General features: G+C 55.6%; 1 protein-coding gene across 1 annotated transcript in view; it reads right to left on the bottom strand.

Annotated features, from left to right (window-relative positions):
- The window catches only part of RABL6 (RAB, member RAS oncogene family-like 6), a 31,304-nt gene that overhangs the window by 11,834 nt on the left and 9,802 nt on the right, over positions 1 to 9,668 (bottom strand). The window contains exons 2-3 of the mRNA XM_012654800.1: positions 3,073 to 3,207; positions 1,536 to 1,583 (exon numbers count right to left, since the gene is read on the bottom strand). Of these exons, the coding sequence (XP_012510254.1) occupies positions 1,536 to 1,583; positions 3,073 to 3,207 (183 nt within the window). The remainder of the gene's footprint in view (positions 1 to 1,535; positions 1,584 to 3,072; positions 3,208 to 9,668) is intronic.

Below are 9,668 nucleotides of genomic sequence, written 5' to 3'. Positions count from 1 at the left end.
ACTCAGGCATCGTACCCAGCAACAGTGAGGGTGGGAAGCAGAAGGAGCCTCTCCTTCCCCCACAAAAAGATCTCCAACAGGGTAACAGGAGGCTATGAGGACACTGGGCACGCAAGTGGAGAAGCGACCTCTCCCTCCTGGTGCCGGCCTGGTTTTGGACCAGTGAGGCTCTCCGGGTGGGAGCTCACAGGTGGGTGTGAGGGGCACGCCCCGCCCCCGGCCCCTGGGGAGCCCCACCCAGCGCATCACCGGACAGGGCGTGGGAAGCACAGGCCTAACACAGGCAGGGCTCCCTGCGCCTCTGCATCTACAGGCCCTTCATGCCAGCCGAGGGCACAGCCAGCTGCCAGGAGGGGCCCGTCCACGCCACGTCACAGCTGCCATGGCATCCAGCCCAGGACTGACCCCACTCTGGCAGCCCGTCCACAGGGGCTCAGGAAATCCTGCGATTCCAACAGGTGAGGCACAAGGGTCCTCCTTCTGAAGTGGCCCAGGACCCAGCCAGGGCATGGAGAGGGCCGAGGGCCACTCAGCCTGGGCCACTGGGTGTCCACGTGCACACTCGCTGCGGAGGCAGCGTCTGGGAGCACCAGGCCCGCACAGCTGCTGCGGGAGCCACTGAGGGCACCAGCTCTCCACCTTTGCCAGCCAGATCGTCCCCCTCAACCCGGACCCACCCCAACGAGCACAGGCCAAGGGGAGAGGAGCCGCGCTCTGAGCCAGGGCAGCCCACGGAAGGCACGTCCTTTCCAGCAGAGACACCCGCGAGCCCAGGGCCCAGCGAGAAAGCTCGAGCTTTACTTGTGTCTGTCTCTGTCTGTCTGTCTCACAGACGGCTGGCACCAGAGAGGGGCGTGTGCTCCCACTCAGAGGACCAGACAGGAACATGGGGCCGAGGCTGCCGTGCACACGCTGTGGGGCCTGCTGTGGCCCTGCCAGGACTCCCAGAAGTTTGGCTGGGGGTCTGTATGTGGGCTGGGACCCTGACAGGGACCAAGCTTGGTGAGCCAACAGCCAGTGGGACACGTCCACCTAGGGGGATGGTGGCTTCAGAAGTGAAGGAGAAGGAGCTATGGGCACAGCAGCGCCTGGCCCCGGGTGCTCTGCCAGCAGCAATGCGGGAGGGCTCCTGAGATGCCCCCGGCCCGTGCCTGCCCCGCACTGCTGTGGGCTCTGGGCTCAGTGACTGAACACACGCTCAAGGCCGTTCTGACAGACCTGCCGCCGTGCTCCCGTCCCTGCCACCACAGATGCAGGCAGCAGCTGACCAGGACCCGGACCTAAATGAAAACAGTTGGCAACAAACCCAAATCTCCGACCCCTGGGACACAGCTGTGACACGTCCCCAGGGCACACCCTGAGAGTGGAGCAGAGCAGGAGCCACGTCTGACCAGGACCCGATTAGCGGCCACGGTCGGCGCAAGAGCCATGAGGCCGCACGCGTGACAGGAGGTGTCAGGAGGGAAGGAAAGCACTCACTGTTCAGAGCGAGTGCAACACCAACAGAACACCTGAGATGGGAAGATGCACCTCACCTTTGTCAACCACGTCCCAGACTTCAACTTTCACGATGTCATCCGTGGCTGAAATGGGGAAAATCCTGAGATTAGGACCCAGCACGAACTTCTAGTTTCACAGCGGTGGGCTTCTGCTTGCCCCTGCAGGGCACCAGCCCCCACGGGCGCCTCTGCAGGGAGGCGGAGCCGACGTCAGCATGGCGTCCCCGCCAGGCATCGTCCAGTGCTGCCGCTGAGGAGGGCCGGCCGCAGGCTGGACGCACAGCCCTGGCCTGTGGCGGTGACCCGCCTCACGGGTCTGTTTCCCACCTGAAAGCTGCCCGAGGCAGGGTCCGGCCCGGCTTCTCCCCGGCAGACCCCGGGGCCTGCATGAGACCCCTCGGCCCCCGGCAGATGCTGTCATGCAGGACAGGTCAGAAGGTAACTGTCCGCTTGGGTCACCTCCTGCTGACCCTGTTTTTTCATCCGGTGACCAGCTCCAGTTTGGTTTAGGGCAGTGACCACAGCTCACTGGGTGGGCTGGAGCTCCATGGTCCCCGGGCCCCCATCCAGCCTGGCCCTCTCCACAGGCTTCCCGGGAGCTGCGGGTCCTCCTCTCCTCACACCGTGCGAGGAAGGAGATCCCTGGTCCGATGCTCCCTCGTGCCCCATCCCCAGCAGCGACCTTACACTCTGGGGCGTGTGAGGGCCAGGTGCCAGCGGAGGTGGTGGGGACTCATGCCAGCCTCACCCCAAACGGGGAGGGAGGGCTTCTCTGCCGGCCCTGAGGGCTCGGGGTCCTGGGGAGCCAGCGCCACCCCCCAGGGGGGCAGCAGCCAAGTTGTCCCCAGGCAGTACTCTTGGCTGTCGGGGGTGTCAACCGCCACATCTCGGGAGTTGGAACTCATCTCCTGAAAGGCTCCCACGTGTCCCATCCCACTGTTAACCCGCTAGATTTTTTTCCTAATAAAAAGAAGAATGTTTAAAGTGGCTCAGGGGCCTTTTGCTGTCAGGACTCCCGGACAGGCCAAGCAGCTGCTCTGCCTCCTGTGGCAGCCACAGTCTGTCCACAAGCCGTCCCCTTTTCCCGGGGGCCCAAGTGCACACTGTCCTTGGTGCTCCCCACACGTGCCTCCCCCATCGGCTGTGGTCCCAGCGCCCAGCCCACTCAGGTGAGACCGGGGAGGAGGGGCCCGTCCCAGCCAGCCAGCCACCGCCCACGAATCTTTCAGCGGCACAAGCTCCACGTCCCTGCGAGCTGTGGCGTGGAGTCCAGGCACAGAGGAGCGGGGGCTCCTGCTGCTGTGTGGTGTCTGGGGCCCCTCGTCAGCCCCCAGCCCGCATGCTGGGGCCGGCTCACGTGCAGCTACTGCCCCAGGCCTGCGTCCAGCGTGAGAGTTCAACCTCCAGATGGCAGGTCCCTAAGTGCCTGAGCTCATAGGGGCTTCACACGCAGCGTCCCCTCAGCCGGGCGCCTCGGGAGGACCCCAACCTGGGCCAGTGTCTCCCGGGAACCGCGGCACAGAGGGAGAGGAAATCCAAGCCCAAATCCCGGCGGCGGGTGGGGGGCACTCACTCTTGTAGTTCCAGTGGATGCTGGTGACCTGGATCTCCTGCGTGGGGATGTACTCCTCCACGAACCTCCGGCCCTGCAGCCGCTGCCACAGCGCGGTCTTGCCCGTGTTCCTGTCCCCCCGGATCACTATCTTCACTGCAGGGAGAAACACAGTCACATAAGACAAACCAACCAGAGCTGTACCTTTGAAAGTAACTTCAGATATGCAGAGTCTGTTCTGCTGCAACACCATTTTTATTTCTCAGGTGACTGCCGCACAGGGGACGATCTGCACGGGTGGGGACAGCTCCCAGGGCATGAGGGTGCCTGGCAGGTGGTGTCCCGCCCAGAGGCTACACCTGGGTCAGGATTTTACCTGGAGGACATTAGTCTTTCCCAGAGCCTGAGGCCGGGACCCCTGGACCCTCAGGGCCAGGGCCAGCCTGCTGGGGGGCGGGTGGTGCTCTCCCAACGCAGCGCCTCTTTCCCCTGAGCGCTCTCAGCCGATTTTCTAACGCCCTGGTGTTTTCAGCGCACAGCTTTTTAGAACACCAGGCTTTGCAAGGCCACACAGGTGGGTTACCAGAGAAGGCCCATATCCTCTTTCACTCACCACACAGGTCCCTGCTGAGCAGCCTGAGCTGCCTGTGAGCGTCTGAGGGTCAGCCTGCTGGGGGAAGGGATGGGCACTCCCCGCGAATGGGCGTGGCTGGGGTCAGAGGCACCACATGGTTTACCTTGGAAAGGTGACTCGGTTTCCTCTGGAAAGGTGACTTGGGGAGCAGTTGGGGAAAGCACAGGACCTGGCAAGGACGGGAAGGGCCTGCAACAGGTGCGGGGAGACGGCCTGGCCCCTGGTGACAGCCCTTGGTGGGGGCTGGAAAGAAGACACCATCGAGAAGCCCTCTGAGGTTTCAGGCTCTGGCATCCGCACAGATGGAGGCAGCAGTGCTGGGTCGGCAGCCCCGAGAGGGCCTGTGGTGCTCACAGAGCAGGGCGGACGCCACAGGCAGTGTAGACAGCAGGTGGTGCTTCACACGTGGGCCTTGGTGAGACCACCAGGGGCCCTGGAGAGAGCAGAGGCCCAGGAGGGGAGTCGGGGAAGGGACTGGGCACACAGCAGGGGCCCAAGGCCAGAAGCAGGTGGAAGGTTCCTCCAGACTCACTGCTCTTCCCCAAGTTGTCTCCCTGACTACAGCGACACCAAGCCTGCCCTCTCCAAATCCCGCGGGAACTGAGGACCTGGGCCCCAGGTGCAGACGGCACCCGTGGGAGGGGGCGGGTGTGCCCTGACCTGTGGCGCGTCCTCCTCCTGTGAGGAGCCTCCTCTCAGCTCCTCTTCCACGAGGCTTATCCACCAAATTAATTTCCTCACCCCATTCCACGTGTCCCCAGAGTCCCAACTCCAGCCATCTGAAAGTCACCAGAGCACACCAGAGGCCCTCACTACAAGGCTGAGGCCGGCCCCACACGCACGGCGACCAGGAAAGCCAGGATGCCTGTGTGCTGGGCCTGAGCCCACGTGCACAGGCGTGTGCGAGTCCACGCCCACAGTAAGGCCTCTCTTTCCCTCTCTGGGGACCAGGTGGACAGAGAGGCCCACTGCAACCCAACCTGCCCACGTGGCAAGCTCCCGGTATCCCCGGGAGGCCGCTGGCCAGGTCTGAGACGGAAGACACGGTATCCAGACGCAGCCACAGGAAGGCACTTTCCTTCTGTTGGTCACAAGGATATGACAAGGAGAGAGTGACAGCCCCCTGGAGTGGAGGGGCAGGGGAGGATCAGAGACGGGGACGGCAGGTGCTGCTCTCCTTTGCCAGGCATGGCCGCGAGGCAGGAGCCTGAGGGCGCGCCCACTGTCCGGGCTCGCCTGGGCCGCGCGGGCACCGACTGCTCTGACGCACAGCTGCCGCGTCTTCCAGGCAGTGCAGCAAGCCAGGCCGTGTGAGCATCGCACTAGAACCTCCAAGTGAAGGGCTGTCACTCCACGTCCATCCTGCAGCTCAGAGACCTTAAGTAACTGCCCCGAGCCACACAGCGTGAGCAGGGTCCCGCAGCAAACCCGGCCTGCCAGGGCGACTGCCGGTCCCACTGGCCCACAGGCACACTCTGGGTTGGCCACTGGGCTCTTTCTTGCCCCCACACGATTCTTTCCATTTTCTCCGATTTTCATATAATTTTTATTTTGTTTTCTTACATGGTATATAATTACCTGGTCTTTCCATTTCTTCTTTTCGGGGCTGGGCTTTAACAATGCCACAGCTAGAAGATGTAGCAGCGGGTGTCTGTCCTCCCCTGCCACAGGAATAACCAGTTTAACACTCTGACGAATCTGTTCCTGATCTTTGTATTTTTAAAGAAAATTCACTTTGATTTTGTAAAAAGCACACGTCTTTATAAAGGATTTAAACGAGGTAGAGAAGTACAAAAATGAACGTAAAAACCTCCACATACCAAAGCCAAAAACTCGCACTCATAACCTCTACGGTGTGAACGTCCCGGTCTGCGCGCTCTGTGGTGTCAATGCACAAGTCTTTCCAGTCTCCTACCGCGTGAAGTCCTGTCTACTCCTGACTAGCCAAAAGTCTGTTGCTGTTTTCTCAAATGGATATTAAAAATCATGATTCTCCCCTTCAGTCTCTTGAAGTGAATCATATTAACAGATTGCCTAAGGTTAAGCCACTCTCGCGTTCCTGGGAGGTGGGCCGGGAACGCCGCGGGTTCAGTCTCCTGGGTCTGTTATTTTGCCTCCTGACCCGTGGGCGACACGTGTGCGGCTTTCCTTTCTAGAACTATCCCTGCTTGGGTGAGCGTCAGGGTGACCCGGACACGTGAGACGGATGAGCTGGTGAGTATTCCTTCTGTGCTTTTTGATTTTCCAGAAGCGTTTGTTAAGGCTTTTTTGTTCCTTGAATGTTTGGTGGAACCTCCAGAGAAGCCATCTGGTATTTTCTCAGGGCTTTTTACCTACTGATTCCATTTATGTCAAGGTTATAGGACTTCAGGTTTTCCTGAGCCAATTTTGGCAAGTTTCATTCTTCAAGAATTTATAAATTACATCCAATTTTCCCAAACTTGCTAGCACGACATTGTTTAAAATTCCTCTCATATTTTCGACTTCTGGAGCAACTATAGTTGACGCTTAAACAACCCAGGTTCAACCTGTGAGGGTTCACTTACATTTGCATTTTTTTGAACTAAACATAGACTGAAAATACAGTTTTTGAGGGATGCAAAATTGGTATATACAGAGGGCTCACTTTTCAGACACGTGGGTGCTGTGGGGCCGACTGCGTTAAGTTTAGCGTATGTGGACTGCGGCACGCGTTGGCGCGGGAGGGTGTCCTGGAACCGGTCCCCCAGTACACCGAGGGATGACTTATGTACGCATATGTCCATTAACGAATTAGGTTTATTTGTACATATTATCTTTTACTGACCTCTCCTGCCAGGTATGACAAATTTATTAGTCTTTTCAAAAAATCGTCTCTGAACTTTGTCAACCCCCCTCACGGTGTACTTGTGCTGTTTCTGCTCTGGTCTTCACGATCTTCCTACCTGCTTTCTTTGGGTCTGTTCCACTGTTCTTTTAAAAAAAATGTCTGAAGTGGTCTTACTACTTTCCAGCTTTTCTTTGTTACTGACCATGTGACAATGCTATAAATTTCTTTCCAGCACTGCATTGCCGTATCCCACCAGTTCTGATAGGTGGCTTTTCTGGTATTCACTTCTAAGTACTTTCCTATTTCCATGATTTCTTCTGTTTAAAGTTGTGTCTGTCATTAAATTTCCAAATGCAACATTTAAAATTTTGATTATCATCTGTTATTGACTTTTAGAGAAATTGGTAGGATACTAATTCTTTGAAATGTATTGAAACATGCTTTATGGTCATTCTTAATTTTTCACATGGGTTGAAAAGAATGTGTGTTTTTGAACTAACACAAACTTTTCTCACGGATTGTATCAGGTCATTACTGTGCTGGTCCGATTCTTCCACACGGGTCCTCGGGCTGCTCCCCCTTCACTTACTGCAAGAGACGAGTTGAAATTTCCGCCAGAGTGGTACAGCTGTCAGTTTTTTTGCAGACCTGCTATTTTTCCTATGCAGTACTAGGTGCAATAAGTTTATAATTATCTGCCCAGTAAGCTGAACATTTAAAAAGTCATTTTTGGTGATCCTCAATTTCTCATAACGCTTTCTGCCTCACAGTCTCTTTTATCTGCATTTAATATAACGAAATCAACTTTCAGTTAGCATTTCTAGCATGTATTTGTTAATTATTTTGTTTTTAATCTTTCCACATTCTTGTGTTTTAGGCACGTCTCTCTTTTTTTTTTTTTTTTGAGACAGAGTGTTGCTTTTGTTGCCCGGGCTAGAGTGAGTGCCGTGGCGTCAGCCTGGCTCACAGCAACCTCAAACTCCTGGACTCAAGCGATCCTCCTGCCTCAGCCTCCCGAGTAGCTGGGACTACAGGCATGCGCCACCATGCCTGGCTAATTTTTTCTATATATATTTTAGTTGTCTGATTAATTTCTTTCTATTTTTAGTAGAGACAGGGTCTCACTCTTGCTCAGGCTGGTTTCGAACTCCTGAGCTCAAACAATCCGCCCGCCTCGGCCTTCCAGAGAGCTAGGATTACAGGCGTGAGCCACTGGGCCCGGCCTAGGACGTCTCTTGGAAACAGCCTGACAATCTGTCTTAGCTGAAGCAGTGAATCCGTTTACGTTCACTGTGATTGCCGACACGTGCCGCTGCTCGCACTTCTGCACCTCGCTTCGTGTCCGTCTCACTTGTTTCTGCCCGTACTCCCTTCCTTGTCTTGTTTTTTCCTTCTACTATTAACATTTGTCTGATAGTGTAACAGGCATGCTCAATATCTTCCTCCCAGATAATACACACCCTTCAGAATGTTTTCAATTGTGTGAGCATTTTAGCTCTGTTTTTCTTTTATTTTTTATTCACACAAATTAAGACCATCCTAACATGTCTAGTTCGCATCTGTTTAGACTCACCGCTACATCTGCTCACTCTTCCTTCCTGCATTTGACGCCTGCCTTCAAGGGTCACTGCCTATCTTCCTGAAGTCCTTTCTTTTACGGGGATCTGTTATTTACTGTTCTTCTCTACTGAAAACATTTGCATTCTCAAAAGCCCTGATTCTAGACCAATGGTTTTTCAGAGCTCTACATGGACTTTACTCCAGTGGATCTACAAGGGTTGCTGGGAAAACACTCCTCCCACCCCTCCCTTACTCACCCTCCCCAGAGACCAATACTGTCATTTCATTTTCTTTTTTAAGAGATGGGGTCTCGCTCTGTCACTGAGGCTAGTGTGCAGTGACATGATCGTAGCTCACCGTGGCCTCCAACTCCTGGGCTCAAGTGATCCTCCTGCCTCAGCCTCCAGAGTAGCTGGGACTATGGAGTGTACCAACATGCCTGGCTAATTAAAAAAAAATTTTTTTTTTTAGAGACAGGGTCTCGCTATGCTGCTCAGGCTGGCCGCTTCTTATATTAATCCCTGTGGTACTTGTTTCCACTCTGTTGTCTCTGAATAAAATTCTGTCGTCACTTCTCCCTCCATTTGAGGCATTACCCGTAGATTTCCCTGTGAGGAAGCGCGGTGAGTGCCCGTCCCCGCGCCCCCTTCCCCTCCCCGAGCACGTATTTCCCGCAGTTTTCATTTGCGTTTTGCTTTGCTAAGCTCTGTGCGTGTGCGCCACACTCCATGCCAGCCGTCTGGATCTCTTGAGGTCAAGAAGTGTGTGTCTGTCTGTCCGTCTCCCTGGACCAGTCTCTCCCGAGCTCTCGGGCCCTGGGACTGTCCGGGGGGTCAGTCCTTGCCGTGACCCTGGGAGCTCCCTCGGCCCTCAGCCCCGGCGTCGCTATGCCTGTCTCTAACGCTGGGTCTACGCCGTGTTTCTCTCTCTTGATGCTGTCCCATTGTTTCAGTTAAGCAAATCCTCCAGTATCTTCCTGAAAAGAGAACTGAGGTAAAATGTTTGAAAGCCTGCATGTCCTGAAAATATCTTTATGTGACACTCACACCTGAGCGAGAACTGGCTGGACGTGGGTTCCAGGCTGGAAATCACGTCCCTTCAGAGCCGTGCAGGCACTGCCCCGCCGCCCTCCCGAGCCCTGGCCCTGCGTGTGGCCGTCTCTCACCTCCTCCTGTGACATTCTGGAAAACCACCATGACGTCCCTTGGTGGGAGCGTCTCCTACCACTGTGCAGGGGGCGCTTGCAGCCTAAAAACGCACATCCTCCAGTTCTCAAGCTGTGTTCTTGAATTAAATTATTTAACAGACTTTACCACCCACCCCACCCCAGAGTGGCCCATATGTCACAACTGAGGATCCTACGCTGACACGTCACAGTCACCCAGGGGCCACAGTCTGCATTAGGGGCTCCTCTCCACACACATCCCAGGGGTTTGGGCAAATGCACAGTGACACGTATCCACTGCAGGACCACACAGGATAGCTTCAGTGCCATAAAATTCCCATGATCCATCTATTTAACCTTCTCCCATCTCCACAGGTTTGCGTTTTCCAGAATGTCCTAACGTTGGAGCCATGAGGTCCTTTTCAGACTGGTGTCTTTCACACAGCAAT

Source organism: Propithecus coquereli, unplaced genomic scaffold (assembly GCF_000956105.1).
Source record: "Propithecus coquereli isolate 6110/MARCELLA unplaced genomic scaffold, Pcoq_1.0 Scaffold449, whole genome shotgun sequence".
Taxonomy (NCBI): domain Eukaryota; kingdom Metazoa; phylum Chordata; class Mammalia; order Primates; family Indriidae; genus Propithecus; species Propithecus coquereli.
Note: the sequence above shows the minus strand (reverse complement) of the source record. Positions and strands in the feature narration are given on the sequence as shown.